An 18034-nucleotide genomic window follows, 5' to 3' on the forward strand; every position below is an offset into this window, starting at 1 on the left:
GTAGATCTAATCAGCAATGCTGTTCAAATGTATATCAAATGTATATCAATGCAGAGAGAATTCGCAAAAATGTGATGGAGCACGACATATATATATTGGAATTTTCTTCTTTCTTTAATGGCATCAACAAATTTGTTCTGCATCACTGGAATACCTTCAGTGCGTCTCCTTCATTCCCTTCCATTACTTCCAATATGAGCGCAGCAAGTACATTGAAGCCTTGGCAATAGCCGACAAATTTGTTCCAGCGAGCATATGCAAGAAGGACTCGCTTCAGCATCACACGGTCCTGCTCAGCTTCCTGCCCGCAGTAAGAACTGCAACCGGTTCTGTGAAGATCCTGGAAACAAACAATTTGAAGTATAAGTATTCGAATGTATACCTACATTCTACGGCTGTATCTTGAAGGGTTTAGAACAATAACCAATTTATGAGCCTCTCTTTGTCCCCGGCACAATAATGTTAATACATCTGTAAAGGCTAAATGTGTTTTTAGATTGTTATAATTCCTATAGAGATGGATAACTTTAAACAAGAGATTTGAATTCTCAGCTGCCAACTTAAATCTCACAATAAGATTTAGGGCAGAATTCTCCCAATCGGTGACTAAGTGCCAACAGGGAAACCAGAGTAATTCCTGCTGGAGCTAGGAGTGATCCTGGCGCGTCATGCAATGGCACTTAGAAAGGTTTTAACCTTCAATCGGTCAGTGCCATTCCATGGCACACCGCGCTTCTTGCTAGACATGGGAAGGGCGGGATTCAATCTCCCGAACAGATCCCGCTCCCCTGAGATCGGAATGCCATTTTTAAAGGGCACATCAATTTCAGAATGCTGCTGCGCGCCCCCCCCCCCCCCCCCACCACCAATCGCTGGCAAGTTCCACGCCCTCAGTGGTCCCTCTCGCCCTTCCTCATTTCCCCCCTCAGTAAACCCTTTCACTCCTCTCATCCTCCTTTCAGGACACCCCTCATTTCACACCTTGCCCCCTGCCCCCCCATCTCACCCTTCAGTCCCCCAATTCCCCCCTTCAGGTCGTACCCCTTGGCAGTACTAACCTGCCAGCTTGTAGTCTGAGGGATAGCAAGGGGCTAAGTAATCTCCCTACAGATGTCTCCAGGTTGTCTATCAGGGTCCATCATCAGAGGTGGAGAGCAGAGGGACATGCGCTGGGCTGGAGGGGATCCGGTTGCAAATTTTTTTAGGGATGGGATCATTTGGCTGTTCTTCCCATTTACAGCCTTTAAACCCCTTAAATAGTCAGTCAGTATCTAAAAATTAAAGTTCTCTCATAACAAAGTGAAAGTGTTCCCATTTGAACCCCAAAACCCTTTAAACAATCTGTCAGTATGCCAAGTACAAAGATCTGCTACGATTAAGGTAAAAGTAGTCCCTTTAATGAGGTTGAAAACTTTGAAATGTTTTCTCACAGTCAATTTCATTGCCCTTTAAAGTATTGAAGACTGTATGCACAGAAGGCTAAAAGCTTAGAACTGCATCGTTTACATTCAATTTCAGCACCATTGCTTCCTAAAAGCTTTTTGATGCCTCTTAAAAGCTTTTGATTGACAGGCTGGCAGTTTCAAAGGGGGGATTAAGATTGTTTATTTAAATATCTCTGCAGGGATCCATTAACTCAGGGGCGCAGGTTGTTTTCCTTCCACAGTTTTTTAAAAAAGACTGCCTTTTTGTTCTCAAGTGCTTCCTAGAAAGAGCAGATGCTGCCCAACATTTACAAAGACCATGGCTGATCTGATTGTAACCTCCCACCGACTCCTAATAACTTTTCACCCCCTAATTTATCAATAATCTATCCAGCTCTTCCAGAAAAATATTCAAAGTCTCCGTTTCCTCTGCCTTATAAGGAAGGGAGTTCCAAAGACCCACTATCCTCTGAGAAAAATTAATTATCCTAATCTCTGTCTTAAATGGGCGACGTCTTCTTTTTAAACATTGTTTCAAGTTCTTCCGCAAAAACCAACTCTTCTAATCTTTAGTGAATAAAACCTAACCCCTCCAACCTTTCCTCATAAGACAACCCGCCCACTCATGGTATTAGTCTAGTAAACCTTCTCTGAACTATTTCTAATGTTTTCTTCCTTTACATACTTCCTTAATTAAAGATTGTGGGCCGGTTTAGCTCGGTTGGCTGGACAGCTGGTTTTTGATGCAGAGAGAGGCCAACGACGTGGGTTCAATTCCCGTACCGGCACCCCCCCACCTGAGGTATGGTGATCCTCAGGTTAAATCACCACCCCTCAAAAGGGGAAAAGCAGCCGATGGTCACCTGGGACTATGGCGACTTTACTTACGAAACAAAGATGATTGGAGCTGCTGTCTTTTGTCTAAGCATTGGATTAAGTTCACATCTGCCTGCACAAGTGAACGAGAAAGTTCCCATGAAATTTTTCAAAGATGACTAAGAGTCTCAGTGTCCAGGCCAACATGCATCTCGCAATGAATCTCACCAAAAACTGTATCTGCTACTGGCTGTGTGGTTATTACATTTCAAAAGGACTTAATTGGCTGGAAAGCATTTGGAGGATGCTTGAGGTTGTGAAAGGTTCTGTATAATTGTAGGATTGTTTTCTTTGCACACTAATTGAAGTTGACCTTTTTCGAGCAAACAGATCATTGGCAATGATTGCTTTTAGATCAATTCTAAAGCAATTGGATATTTCATTAGCAATTGCTCAGATAACCTCAAATTTTACCCAAATCAGCCCAAGAGCCAGCACAATCAGTATAAGAGAAAGAACGATCCAATCGGGTCAGTTATTAGTCAGGATAATGAGGTTAAATTTATGTAATTGAGTCTTAATTGCCCTCAGAGCAATTATGGATGGAAAATTAACCCTGCCTTGCTAATGTCATACATTCTATGAACAAACTTTGCAACAACTAAAAGTATTACCAATGTGGAGTTACACAGACATCCCTGAATCAAGGTTAAAAAGAAAAAGGTCCTGATTTGCATTTTTCTATTCATGTCAGTACGTTCACAGATACTCTGCATTTCAACCTTCATGTAACACAAAAGCAAATTCTAAATGCCAAACCATAGAAGTGTGAGACCAGCAGTGTTATTTACGCAATTACTGATACATGTTTCGCAGCAGTAGCCATCACAACGTACGTCATGGAAGGACACTGTTGTTAGATTACCCTGACATCCTTTGAATGCTTTCCTTTCCAGATACTGAACCTGGAGTTACCGTGGGTATTAACAGCTTACAGTGAATACAAACCAACATGCAGCACTTATTGTATTTTGACAGCTGGATAATAATAATAATAGCAGTAAGCAAACAAAGATAAGCAAACAAGGCAAAATTTGAGTACGAGGATGATCAATTGTCCATTAAATCATTTTGTCTTCATATGAATGTACAGCTATTGGAAATATTAATTGATGATTGTGAGAGTTTTTTGCTGGAAAGATAATGGCTGAGAGATTCAATTGTCCCTCGAAACTAGCATGCAGAGAGCAGGATATGCACCTGTTCAGGTGGTCCCAGGAAGCCAATTAAATATATGTTGGGAATTAATTTCGAAGATTTCTTTCATGGAATGCAGTCATCACTGGCAAGGCCAGCATTTGTTGCCCATCTCTAATTGCTCTTGGACTAAGTGGCCTGCAAGGCCATTTTAGATGACAGCAACGAGTCAACTGGATCTGGAGTCACATGTAGGCCAGACCAGGTACGGTCAGCAGATTTCTTGTCCCAAAGGAAATGAGTGAACGAGATGTGTTTTACAACAATTGTGGTAGCTTTATGGTCATATTTCTGAATCTGGCTTTATATTCCAGGTTTTAGTTAATTGAATTTAAATTCCACCAGCAATGAACCATGTCCCTCGAGCATTCGCCTGGGCCTCTGGATTACCAGTCTAATGATATTACCACAACAGCACCGTCTTCCCGAGGAAATGCCCAGACGGACAGCCAGCATTACCTGTGCTATCCATTGGCTACATACCCTGTCTGAGATCAGGGTAGCCAGACAAGAATTCAGACATTTCTAACACTTAAAGAGGCTTAGCACCCAGGTCATGGTTACAATGCCAAAATTAATTCAATGACATAACAGAGTTATCAAGATAAGAATACAACTCTCTTACTCTCTGCTCAAACCTTCAGCGCTTCCAGCTTTATACTGAAAATACTCCCATTCCCCCACTTTTCTTCACTCTCTTGTGTATTGAGATAGGGCTAATTAGGAATCTTTGAGTAAAGAATCCTCTTGTTGTCCTTCAATCTCCACTTCTACAGCCAGATCTACCAGCCACTCATGAATGAAGTAAAACTATTTTGAAGGTAGTGGGCAATGTTAATTCATAAAAGAGAACAATTAGAAAACAATGTGCATTTCATTTCTTTCACAGAGCGGATGGGGAGTGAGAGGAGGAATTGTTCAGTGGATCATTCCAAAACCTTCCAAAAAACATTCCAAAGAAATCCGAAGTTTCCAGTTGTTCACAGTCACAAGCATTAAATCAATAGACACAATACCAATAAATGTCTTTTTTTAAAAATAATTTTTATTGAAATTTTTACAAAATATAAACATTTCAACTCTATTAACGAAACAACCGCAGTAACACCCCAAGAACAATACCCACCCAACTTCAAAAGCAACTACAAACAAAAGAAAAAAAAACAAAAGAACACCCAAACAACAAAAGGGAAAGAGATACCACCCGCCACATCCCACAAACCCATGTACACAGTTCTCCCTCCCACCGATCCAAACACCCCCCCCCCCCCCCCCCCCCCCCGGGTTGCTGCTGCCGCCGGCCTATTTCCCTACCGTTCCTCCAGGAAGTCCAGGAAAGGCTGCCACGCCTAAAGAACCCTTGTACTGATCCCCTCAGGGCAAATTTCACCTTCTCCAATTTAATGAACCCCGCCATATCATTGATCCAGGCCTCCACGCTTGGGGGCCTCACATCCTTCTATTGGTGCAAGATCCTCCGCCGGGCTACTAGGGACGCAAAGGCCAGAACACCGGCCTCTTTAGCCTCCTGCACTCCCGGCTCCACTGCCACCCCAAAAATTGTGAGTCCCCAGCCTGGCTTGACCCTGGATCCCACCACCCTCGACACCGTCCCTTGCTACCCCCTTCCAAAACTCCCCCAGCGCTGGGCACGCCCAAAACATATGGGCGTGGTTCGCTGGGCTCCCCGAGCACCTAGCACACCTGTCCTCGCCCCCGAAAAACCTACTCATCCTCGTCCCGGTCATGTGGGCCCTATGCAGCACCTTGAACTGTATGAGGCTAAGCCTCGCACAGGAAGAGGAGGAATTCACTCTCTCCAGGGCATCCGCCCATGTCCCCTCCACAATCTCCTCACCCAGCTCCTCTTCCCATTTACCCTTCAGTTCCTCCACCGAGGCCTCGTCTACCTCCTGCATTACCCGGTATATGTCCGAAATCCTCCCTCCTCCAACCCACACCCCCGAGAGTAACCGATCCCGCACCCCTCGTGGGGGCAGCAAGGGGAACCCCTCCACCTGCTGCCTGGAAAATGCCCTCACCTGCATGTACCTAAACATGTTCCCTGGTGGGAGCCCAAACTTCCCCTCCAACTCCCCCAAGCTCGTGAACCTCCCCTCCACAAACAGGTCCCTCCAACCTCCTAACCCCTGCCCTGTGCCAGCCCAGAAATACGCCATCAATGCTCCCTGAGACAAACCGATGGGTCTCCCGTATCGGGGCCTCCATCGAGCCCCCCACTTCTCCCCTATGTCGTCTCCATTGCCCCAAAGTTTGAGGGTAGCCGCCCACCACCGGGCTCGTGGTATACCTCGTTGGAGGGAGCAGCAGCGGCACCGTTACCAGCGCCTCCAGGCTCGTACCCACACAGGACACCACCTCCATCCTCTTCCATGCTGCCCCTTCCCCGTCCATTACCCACTTACGCACCATCGCTACGTTGGCAGCCCAATAGTACCCACAGAGGTTGGGCAACGCCAGCCCTCCCCTATCCCTGCCTCATTCCAGGAACACTCTTTGAACCCTTGGAGTCCCATGCGCCCACACAAATCCCGTAATACTGCTGTTGACCCTCCTGAAAAAGGCCTTTGGGATAAAGATGGGGAGGCACTGGAACAAGAACAAAAACCTCGGGAGCACCGTCATCTTGACGGACTGCACCCTCCCCGCCAGTGACAGCGGTAACATATCCCACCTCTTAAACTCCTCCTCCATCTGCTCCACCAACCTTGTGAGGTTGAGCTTGTGCAGGGCCCCCCAACTCCCAGCCACCTGGACCCCTAGGTACCTGAAGCTCTTCCCTGCCTGCTTCAGTGGGAGCCTACCAATACCCTCCTCTTGATCCCCCGGATGCACCACAAACAACTCACTCTTTCCCAGGTTCAACTTATACCCAGAGAAACCCCCGAATTCACTAAGAATCCTCATCACCTCCGGCATCCCCCCCACCGGGTCCGCCACATACAGCAACAGGTCGTCCGCGTACAGCGACACTCGATGCTCCTCCCCACCCCGCACCAGGCCCCTCCAGTTCCCTGACTCCCTCAGTGCCATGGCCAGGGGCTCAATTGCCAGCGCGAAGAGCAAGGGGGACAGGGGGCACCCCTGTCTCGTCCCCCGGTACAGCCGAAAGTACTCCGACCTCCTCCTATTTGTGGCTACACTTGCCATCGGGGCCTCGTAGAGCAGCCTCACCCACCGGATAAACCCCTCCCCAAACCCAAACCTCTCCAGCACCTCCCACAGATACTCCCATTCAACCCTATCAAAGGCCTTCTCCGCATCCAATGCCACCACTATCTCCACCTCCCCTTCCCTGGCCGGCATCATAATGACATTGAGGAGCCTTTGCATGTTCGCATTCAACTGCCTTCCCTTCACAAATCCCGTCTGGTCTTCATGAATGACCCCGGGCACGCAATCCTCTATTCTAGTGGCCAGGATCTTTGCCAGCAGCTTAGCGTCGGCGTTTAGCAGCGAAATCGGCCTATATGACCCGCACTGCAGAGGGTCCTTGTCTCGCTTAAGGATCAAGGAAATCCACGCCCATGACATAGTTGGGGGCAATGCCCCCCCCCCCCCCCCCCCCCCCCCCCCCCTGCCTCGTTAAAGGTCCGGACCAACAGGGGGCCCAACAGGTCCAAATACCTTTAATAAAATTCCGCCGGAAACCCGTCCGGCCCTGGCACCTTCCCCGACTGCATGCTCCCTATCCCTTTGACCACCTCCTCCAGTTCGATCGGCGCACCCAGTCCCTCCACCTGCTCCTCCTCCACCCTCGGGAATCGCAGCTTGTCCAAGAAGCGCCCCATTCCACCCCTTTCCACCAGGGGTTCCGACCGGTACAGTTCCCCATAGAAGTCTCTGAAGACCCCATTAACATCTACTCCCCTCCGCACCACCTTCCCAGCCTTATCCGTCACTCCCCCAATCCCCCTGGCCGCATCCCGCTTTCGGAGCTGGTGTGCCAGCATCATACTCGCCTTCTCCCCATACTCATACACCACCCCCTGTGCTTTCCTCCACTGAGCTTCCGCCTTTCTGGTAGTCAATAGGTCGAATCTGGCCTGAAGGCTACGCCTCTCCCCCAGCAATCCCTCCTCTGGAGCCTCCGCATATCTCCTATCCACCTGCACCATCTCCCCTATCAGTCTCTCCCTCTCCCTCTGCTCCCCCCTCTCCCTATGGGTTCGGATGGAGATCAATTCCCCCCTCATCACCGCCTTCAATGCCTCCCAGACCGTCCCCACTCGGACCTCCCCATTGTCATTGGCCTGAAGGTACCTCTCGATACACCCCCGAACCCTCTCGGCCACCTCCTCATCTGCCAGCAGCCCCACCTCCAAGTGCCAGAGCGGACGTTGGTCCCTCTCTTCCCCCAGCCCCAGGTCCATCCAGTGCGGGGCATGATCTGAAATGGCAATGGTGGAGTATTCCACATCCTCTACCCTCGAAACCAACCCCCTGCTCAGGACAAAAAAAATCAATCCTCGAGTAGGCCTTATGTACGTGGGAGAAAAACGAGTACTCCCTGGCCCTTGGCCTCGCAAACCTCCAGGGATCCACCCCCTCCCATCTGGTCCATAAATCCCCTCAACACCTTAGCCGCCGCCGGCCTCTTACCCGTCCGGGACTTGGATCGATCCAATGGGGGATCCAGTACCGTGTTGAAGTCCCCCCCCATTATCAGGCCCCCCACCTCCAGGTCTGGAATGCGGCCCAACATACGCTGCATAAACCCCGCATCGTCCCAATTTGGGGCGTAAACATTCACCAACACCACCCGCTCCCCCTGCAGCTTACCACTCACCATCACATATCTCCCGCCACTGTCAGCCACCACATTTAACGCCTCAAACAACACCTTCTTCCCCACCAGGATCGCCACCCCCCTACTCTTCTCATCCAGCCCTGAGTGAAATACTTGGCCCACCCATCCCTTCCTCAGCCGAACCTGGTCCACCACTCTCAGGTGCGTCTCCTGGAGCATGGCCACATCCGCCTTCAGCCCCTTCAGGTGCGCAAACACCCAGGCCCGTTTGACCGGCCCATTCAGTCCCCTCAGATTCCAGGTTATCAGCCGGATCAGAGGGCTCCCTGCCCCCTTCCCTGCCGATTAGCCATACCCCATCCCTTGCCCACCACCGGCCAGCGTCCCCCGCTTTCCCACGGCGGCAACTCCCCCCTCCAGCACCCCCTGCGTCCTCCAGCTCCTTCCTGACCGTTTCAGCAGCAATCCGGTCTCTCTCTCCCCCCCCCCCCCCCCCCCCCAAGGCTAGGACCCCTCCTAGCCGCGCCCCTCCCTCCATAGCACTCCCGTGAGCCAGCTAACTTCTGCTGACCCCGGCGACTCCCGCCCTACCTCCGAGTCCTCCCCATGTGGGACTACCCCTCCTCCCATCCCTCCGCTCTTGCGCGGGAAAAGAAAACAGCCAGCAACGACCCGCGCTTCTCAGCCCCGACCCCGCCCCCATCTCCCAGCGCGGGAAACCCGCAGAAAGCCCGCGCTTTCGCCCTGCCCGGCCCCGCCTCCTCCATGGCTACTCCCATTGTCAGTCCCCCCCCACCAGCTCCCCGAACTCCCCGTTTATCCCCCTGCCCGAACCCGTGCACCAGACCCCTACAGAGAAACCCATATAGAAAAGACAAATCGACATCACCCCACCCACCCTAAGGCCAACCCACATCTTACATTAAACCAAGCAAATACAAATACAGTATTATACAGCATCCCCCATCTTCGACCCTCAGTTTGAGTCCAATTTCTCGGCCTGCACAAAGGCCCACGCCTCATCCGGGGACTCAAAATATTGGTGCCGATCCTTATAGGTGACCCACAGACGCGCCGGCTGCAACATGCCGAACTTCACACTCCGTCTATGGAGCACCGCCTTCGTCCGGTTAAACCCGGCCCTCCGCCTCGCCACCTCCGCACTCCAGTCCTGAAAGATCCGCTCCTCCGTGTTCTCCCACTTGCTGCTCCACTCCATCTTGGCCCACCGGAGCACACACTCACGATCCACAAACCGATGAAACGGCACCAACACCGCCCGTGGCGGCTCGTTCGGCTTGGGCCTCCTAGCCAGAGTTCTGTGGGCCCCCTCTAACTCCAGGGGCCCCTGGAAGGACCCAGCCCCCATCAGCGAGTTTAACATAACCGCTACATAGGCCGCCAGGTCCGACCCCTCCTGCCCCTCCGTGAGGCCCAGGATCCGCAAATTCTTCCTCCTCGACCGGTTGTCCAGCTCCTCGAACCGCTCCTGCCATCTTTTATGGAGCGCCTCTCGCATCTCCACCTTCCCCGCCACGGCCACGGCCTCATCCTCCCTTTCGGAGGCCTGTTGCTGCAGCTCCCGGATCGCAGCCCCCTGGGCTGTCTGGGTCTCCATCAGCTCCCTGTTGGTTACCTTCAGCGACTCCAGCAGCTCCACTTTAAGCTCCTGGAAGCAGTGCAGCAGAGTCGCCTGCTGCTCCTGGGCCCACTGCCTCAGCCCCTCAAGGCCTCCGCCGGCCGCCATTTTGTCTTCCTTCCCCCGCTTTTTCAGGGGTGCTTTCTCCGTTTTTCTCCTTACCCCACTCCTGGTCCGGACCATAGGCCCGTAGGGGTCGACTCCTGTCCTCTTCCCACGTCGGGATTTGCCGACAGCTCCGTTGGGGGCCCTGAAAAGAGCCCCAAAGTCCGTTTTCAGCGGGAGCTGCCGAATGTGCGGCTTAGCTCCGCATTGCCGCCACCGGAATTCACCAATAAATGTCTTAATGTACACATCCATCATTATAAAGGTTCAAATCAGATTATATTATCTTGCGTGAAGGATATAAGTTCGACTTCAAAATTGGAAAACATACCAAGAAAAATGTCAAAAACAAAACTTTCTAAAGTCAGTATATTCCCAGTCCCCCTAGATATACAGTATATCCACATGTCAATTACTGCTGCTCATGCATATGCATGCACAGAGTTAGATTTGGCATTACCTTCACTATTTGAATGCCCATAGAATCATCATCAGGGTTGCTCCTATCATTAAAAGCAAAACGCATAGTCTTCTCCCAGTCAATTGAGATGCTGTGCAAGTACTGATCTGCTAGAGTTAGCCAAACCTGAAGGGGAATAGATACGACAATAAATTATACAGCTTATTGTACAAGAAGCTTTAACAGATACACTAGAACTACCAGGATCTGAGTAGCTAAACTTTTTGTGGCAGAGATGAAAGCAAAGAGTGCACTTGTTTTAATGCTCAGCTTCTTGAGCTTTCAGAAAAATGCAATAGTTAGCAAAATTGAAAATAAATTTGATATTTAAATTTGTATCTATCATGATCACTCAGTTGTATAAAGTTTATTTTAATGACAGTAAGTACAGCAATGTTGCGTTATATCAAAACGAATATGTCCTGTAAATAGGCCACAATTGATTTCAATGTCAACGTGGTCTGCCTTTTTCACTCTTTGCTTCATAAAGTCTCATTAGATCAATGTAGTTGGCAGCACGATGAAAGGTAGGCGTTAACCTTACGAAGGGACAACTTATGTTTATATATTACATGTAATAGGGGCTGGTTTAGCACACTGGGCTAAATCGCTGGCTTTTAAAGCAGACCAAGGTGGTCTGGCAGCACGGTTCAATTCCCGTACCAGCCTCCCGGAACAGGCGCCGGAAAGTGGCGACTGGGGGCTTTTCACAGTAACTTCATTGAAGCCTACTCGTGACAATAAGCGATTTTCATTCATTTTCATTTCATTTCATTTCATTTCATGTAGAAAAGCAACCACAGAAGCTTAGTCAGAAATTATTACCAAGCCAAAGCAGGAGATATTAGGAGGTGTGACTATTCTAATTAAAACATTTTATATTTATAGGGAGACACAGTGCGCAGTGGTTAGCACTGCTGCCTCACGGCACCGACCACCCGAGTTCAATCCCGGCCCCGGGTCACTGTCCGTGTGGAGTTTGCACATTCTTCCCATGTCTGCGTGGGTCTCATCCCCACAACCCAAAAATGTACGAGGTAGGTGGATTTGCCACGCTAATTGCCCCTTAATCAAAAAAAAAATTTTACATTTTCAAAAGACTTAACTGGTATGAAAATACAACAATCAGTAAATATTCACTTGGTGACTGCTGACCACATTGCTGTGAAATGGCCTAAACTATGAAAGCCTTTGTATTTGGTAAATTGTATCCTTTCCAATCATTTAATTTAAATTTAAAACATCACTGGACTGATTACTTTTTGCTTCATACAATTGCACTGTTTCCAGATGTGTAATGCATTCCGCATTTATAAAGTGCACTGCAATGATTTTAAATTCTTGTTCCCGAGTGGAGTGGAACTAGGTTGCGTACTGAATTAATCATTCTGCTGTGTCACAGCACATTTAATGCATTATTGCTGGCAACTGATAGTATTTAAATAAACAAGTTAGTTCTGGATAATAAATGTTTTGGCCAAAATTATTCTGAACAGAGCACAGTTAGAGTAAATTCAAAAGATACAAAAGTGCTTTAAACGCTGAAAATCTGGAAATGCAATTAACATTTCAGCACTAAATTTTCTTTGCACATCATGGCTCAGAGTAACAATGAGTAATCTGCAATGTTAGTTACTGTGAAATAATCACATTGAAGTGCCTTTCTATCAGTAACTGGAGAGAACGTGATCATCAGATCTAAACAAAAAACTATTAGCACAAAGTGAGGAAACGAAGGCCCAGATTTTTGCTACAACGGAGGGGGGGAGATGCCCGAAAATTAGAAATTCCACCTCCGAACACAGCAATTCCCATTTTCACAGGAGAGGGATTAGGGGTAAGGGGCACGTATCACAGAGGCAGCTGGCCATTTTGATAGGCCAGGATTGTGAAACCCGACCTGTGCAGATGAGACCCGGTAAGAGCAGGCTTGTACTTGTTGGATTTTTTGGGATATCCAGGGTACTCCTTTAGAAATCTGGTACCAGGACATCTTTGGTGGAGGGAAGATGTCCTTTGAGGTAGGTCAGCTTTCCATTGGGAATAGGTCAAGTATCCATTGGATGTATTCCGAGCAGGCATAAATATGCATAAAAAGTGCAAAAACCCGTTACCGTCAAGCTCACCGGAATGGTAAACGGACCTGTCAAAACTGTCAGATGCACTTGTCAAAGAGACCTGTCAAGCTGCCAAGGCATTTAAAAATCCAGCCTTTTAAATCTTTGAAAGGAATGTCTGGAATGTTAAACAGATTGCTTATTCTTTCAGGCTGTTTGCTGACATATGCCTGAGGTTTCCATAACTGAATTAGTGCTGCAGGACTGATTTCACAATCATCAATTCTCACAGTGTGGTGCATGCTATTATGCAGCTTGATTGACAGCTGCAAGTGGTTATGGCTCCTGAATGTGGGACTATGAATTCCAATGGTATAAGGGTTGGTAAAAGGGATTGTGCACTTGAATTAAAATATTTGTTGTAATAAGGCATTATTTAGTTTAAGGAATGCAAACATAGCAAATGGGTTTTAATGAATGAGAGTGTTTTCTCAATACAGTGGTCTGCAATAAAGACTAAGAACTTTATTTTATAGAATGTATTTTCCTTAATCTCCGCATGGGTCCTGGGGTCTGCCCATGGTGGACACTATGTGAATTGATACGGTAGGTGCAAGGGCAAGATGTGGAAGGCATAAGTTGGCATGAGCTGGCACTCAGTTGGTAAGGGGCTATCAAGGGCTATGGGGTGGATACAGTGACATAGACTGATAGGGAAAATATGAGGGGTCATGGAAGTTGATATAATGTATGACCTACCATGGGTTAGCATGAATGGGACATGGTAAATGTATGGGGAAGGGTGAAGCGAGGGGGTGGGTTGTGTGAGAGGGCATAAGGCTTGGAGGGATGTTTTATGTTTGAAGCTTTATTTTCAAACTCTGGATACAGTGCCCAGGCCCCAAGGTAGGCCTTCCACCCAGCCGCCTACGTAGCCGGCACCATCCTCACTTCTTCCTAGGTTGTGCACCCAGACTCCGATTCTCGTCCACACCCAACCTGGACCAAAACACGATCATCCAAGCAGCCATTTTGAAACATCAGATTCACGGAGCCAGGAATTTTCCCCACTCAGTGCAGGAGCTAAGATCTGGGCCTATAAGTTGACAGTCTTCATTGTGAGGCACGTGACAGAAATAACTGTTTCAACTTATACAATATGGACAAAGAGCCAAATTTGTGTGCCCACTGAGCTAGTACATAGCAGTTGGGATATGGAGATTGATACTTATAATGGAGGTTTTTGTTATAACCCGCATGAAACCCACGGGGTTAGATCTATCAGTCTCCCCGTGAGTCTTGCCAAATATGAGCTCCCCGCGAAGGGGACAGGGGGCGCCAGATCATTCATGGTTAAGATCTGTATAAAGTCGATCAGGTGCGGATCCGACAGGTAAGACCATGCTGGGATCTGAAGTATATTGCAAACATAATTGCTTTGCAATAAACCGAGTTTCCTTTTTGCTAACTCGGTACGGACTCGTTTGTGAAAGTATTAATTAATAAAAACTGGGCACCTTCAGTGTCACCTGGCATGAGTTTAGAATGATGCTAATGTAAAGTCATTCAGGGCAACACTGACTTCCATGATGGTGCTTAAACCAGTATAAAGATGGCGATAACTACCACTGTTGTTAACCAGTCCTGCACTTAACGCCGTACTATAGCTACTCATGAAGATTCAGAAAGATCTCCTTCAGCACTGTAACCCACTGCTTTGAATGAGATTTTTGCTGTTGCTCTATGAGTTTTTCACGCTCTGTGACATATTGTTACTTTATAGTAACACTTAGATGAAGTAATCTCCTTAAATTTCAATAGTGATGATATCGTGTATGGCAATAGAAAAATAAACGAGAGATAAATAAAATAGTCCACATTTAAAATTAGCATGACACCTCTGGTGGCACCCTCGTGTCGAACAGTCACACGAAAGGCGGCTTTCATCTAAGAATCTCGACTACGGCCTTTTAACCCCAACAAATAGGGACCAAAAAATACATATAACCCCCCCCCCCCAGTTTAAACGCCCATCGGCCGCACTGCCAAGCAGGATGGGAAAGAACCAGCCGCCCAGCCAAAAAGTCAGTAGAGACGAGGGGAGGGATACCTCAGCCTGGGAGCAGGGAATTGTACGTGGAGGTACAGAATCGGTGAGGGCCGACCCTGCACAGCTCCCAGCATAGACCCAGGCACTGATGGACAAATTGACCAGCTTCATCACCTCTGAGCTCCAGAGACACAGGGAGGAGATGAGGAGAGGCTTCCTGGTAGCCGTCGAGACGGCAGTGGAAGCCGCGGCCGTCCCCATGAAGGGGCAATGGACAATATGGAGCAGTGGTTGAGGTCCAGGAGACGATGGCTAGGGACCTCAAAAAAGCCGCCAGGGACCAAGGGCACCGGATTGCGGCAATTGAGGCCGAGGTAGCGAGCCTTGTCAGAACTCAGAATGGGCTGGAGGACAAAGGGAATCGTGGAAGTTGCCGGAGGGAATGGAGGGGAGGAACCCCAAAGAATACATAGCAGCGATGCTCGGGAAGTTGGTCGGCAAGGAGGGCTTCACCAAACCCCCGGAGGAAGAACGTGCCCATAGGTCGCTTCATCAGCAGCCCAGGGCTGGGGAAACACTGCAGGCGATAACCGTGTTGCTCCACAGGTTTCAAGACAACGCGAATGCTGAGGAGCGCGATGGGCAACAAGTGGGAAGGATATTCCATCCACTTGTAACAGGACATTGGTGCAGACCTGGCCAAGTGCTGGACAGAATTCAACAGTGCCAAATCCACACTCTACAAAGGTGGGGTGCAGTTTGGCATGCTCCACCCTGCCAAATTATGGGTCACATGTCAGGGTAAAGAGCATTGCTTTGACTCCCTGGAGCAAGCCAACAAATCCGTACAGAAAAATGGATTAGGCAAACAACGAAAGAGAGCAGAGGCTAGAACACAGGCTGTAAGAGGGCGAGAGCAGCAGGAATGAACACAAATAGAGGCATGGAGATAGCGGGGATAGGGGTGGGGGGGGGGGGGCGGTGCGGGGAGGGGGGGGAAGTGAGGTAGTCGGGGTGTTAAATAGGGGAAACCGACTGTTAGGGGAGCCACTACACTAAAGAGCAGGCTGGTGTATGGGAGTAGAGTGAAAGAGGAGACAGCGGTGTGCCTCCCGGGGGGAGGGAGCATCTGGCAAAGGGGAAGGGAAAAACAGAGCTTCAGGGGAAACAAAGGGCGAAAACAGGAGGGGGGGGGGGGCAAGTCAGAGAAGGGGGTAAAGCCAAGGAGAGACGGGAGGACTAGAAGGGGGGAGCTAAAGGATAGTGGGGTATCAGAGGGGAAACGGGGGGAAGGGAGGAGGGAGGGCAGAGCGCCGGTTGCAATGTGTCACACGTGGCGACTGTGAAAACGAGAAAGTAGTCGGCAGCCATCTTGAATAGCCCATGAAAAAGGGCAGGCCCAGACGAACAGGGCCAGACGCACAGGGTGAGTATAGTTGACCCCGCAAAAGAGAGGGGGCAGACCCCCCTCCCCATCCGGACTGTAACATGGAATGTAAGGGGCCTCAATGGGCTGGTGAAGAGATCCAGAGTCCGCGCCCATCTCAAGAGTCTGAGGGTAGACGTAGCCTTCCTACAGGAGACACACATAAGAGAGCGGGACCAACTGAGGGTAAGAAAGAGCTGGGTGGGACAAACATTTTACTCATTCTTTGACACCAAGACAAAAGGGTGGACATACTAATTAACAGGACAGTTGCATTCACAGTGATGGACCGGGCCGGGGGGGGGGGGGGGGGGGGAGATACAAGTTGGTCAGAAGGGCCCTGGAAGGGGTCCAGTAGTCTTGGTAAATATATACCAAAAACTGGGACAATCCAGAATTCATCAAGAAAATGTTGGCAGAAATCCCGGACCTAGACACCCATTGGCTTATCATTGGGGAGGGGTTACTTTAACTGCGTACAAGACCCAGCAATGGACAGATCCAACCCCAGGACAGGAACCCTGTCAGGTATGGCACGAGAATTGAACGCCTTTATGGAGCAGATTGGAGGGGGGAGGGGGGGGGGGGGGGGGGGGGGGGCGATAGACCCATGGAAGTTCAACCACCTGACAGAGAGAGAGAATTCTCCTTTTTTCTGCCACGTGATCAAGGCCTACTCATGCATAGACTTCTTTGTCGTAGGGAAAAGGGTGCAACCAGGGGTAACAAAGGCAGACTACTCCGTGATTGTAATCTCCGACCAGGTGGAGGGCAGTACATAGATGTGAGGTTGGAGAAAGGCCGGCCCCAATGCCCCCCTGGGCGGGAGGGGGGGGCTGTCACTTTCCTCACCGATAAGGAATTCTGCACAAAGGTATCCCAAGCCATCGATGGTTATGTAACCTGCAACCAGCTTGGGTAGGTCTCACGCTCCACATTCTGGGAGGCACTGAAAGCGGTGATTAGGGGTGAAGTTATAGCTTATCGGGCCCTTAGGGACAGGAAGGAAAGGGCAGCCAAGCAGCGGCTGATCGGCTCCATACCGGAGGTGGATCGGCGATACTCCACAGCCCCAACTGTGGAACTGCTGGCAGAGAGGAAAAAGTGACAGCTGGAATTTGATCTGCTCTCCAAACGGAAGGCAGTGCACCAGCTCCGTTAGGCACAAGGGACCCCTCTACGAACATGGAGACAAGGCCAGCTGAATGCTGTCAGACAGTTGACAATTCCATGCAGCCAGGAAAACGCCCGGACCGGATGGGTTCCTGGAAGACTCTCACAAAAAATCCTCAGCACCGCTGGCCCCGCACCTGCGGGTGGGGTTCAATGACTCACTGTCGACGGGGGTCCTGCCGCCCACGCTGCTCGGGGGTCCTGCCGCCCACGCTGCTCGGGGGTCCTGCCGCCCACGCTGCTCGGGGGTCCTGCCGCCCACGCTGCTCGGGGGTCCTGCCGCCCACGCTGCTCGGGGGTCCTGCCGCCCACGGCTGCTCGGGGGTCCTGCCGCCCACGCTGCTCGGGGGTCCTGCCGCCCACGCTGCTCGGGGGTCCTGCCGCCCACGCTGCTCGGGGGTCCTGCCGCCCACGCTGCTCGGGGGTCCTGCCGCCCACGCTGCTCGGGGGTCCTGCCGCCCACGCTGCTCCAGGCCTCAATCTCATTGATCCCAAAAAGGACAAAGACCTGACAAAGTGTGGCGAATACAGGCCCATAGAGTCATAGACTTTACAGTGCAGAAGAAGGCCATTCAACCCATCGAGTCTGCACTGGCCGTTGGAATGAGCACCCCAACCAAGCCCACACCTCCACCCCATCCCCACACCTCCACCCCATCCCCACACCTCCACCCCCTCCCCACACCTCCCCCCCACCTCCACCCCCTCCCCCCACCTCCACCCCCTCCCCCCACCTCCACCCCCTCCCCACACCTCCACCCCCACCCCACACCTCCACCCCCTCCCCACACCTCCACCCCCTCCCCACACCTCCACCCCCTCCCCACACCCCCACCCCCTCGCCACACCTCCACCC

At 50.3% G+C, this 18034-nt stretch overlaps 1 protein-coding gene across 4 annotated transcripts in view; it reads right to left on the minus strand.

The window, feature by feature from the left end:
* Positions 1-18034, minus strand: part of tbc1d30 (TBC1 domain family, member 30) — a 109653-nt gene that overhangs the window by 43195 nt on the left and 48424 nt on the right. For all 4 annotated transcript variants that reach the window (XM_038780548.1, XM_038780549.1, XM_038780551.1 and 1 more), the window contains 2 exons: positions 10473-10598; positions 155-340 (listed from right to left, as the gene is read on the minus strand). In XM_038780548.1, the coding sequence (XP_038636476.1) occupies positions 155-340; positions 10473-10598 (312 nt within the window). The remainder of the gene's footprint in view (positions 1-154; positions 341-10472; positions 10599-18034) is intronic.

The sequence above is a fragment of the Scyliorhinus canicula genome, chromosome 20, assembly GCF_902713615.1.
Source record: "Scyliorhinus canicula chromosome 20, sScyCan1.1, whole genome shotgun sequence".
NCBI classification, from domain to species: Eukaryota; Metazoa; Chordata; class Chondrichthyes; order Carcharhiniformes; family Scyliorhinidae; genus Scyliorhinus; species Scyliorhinus canicula.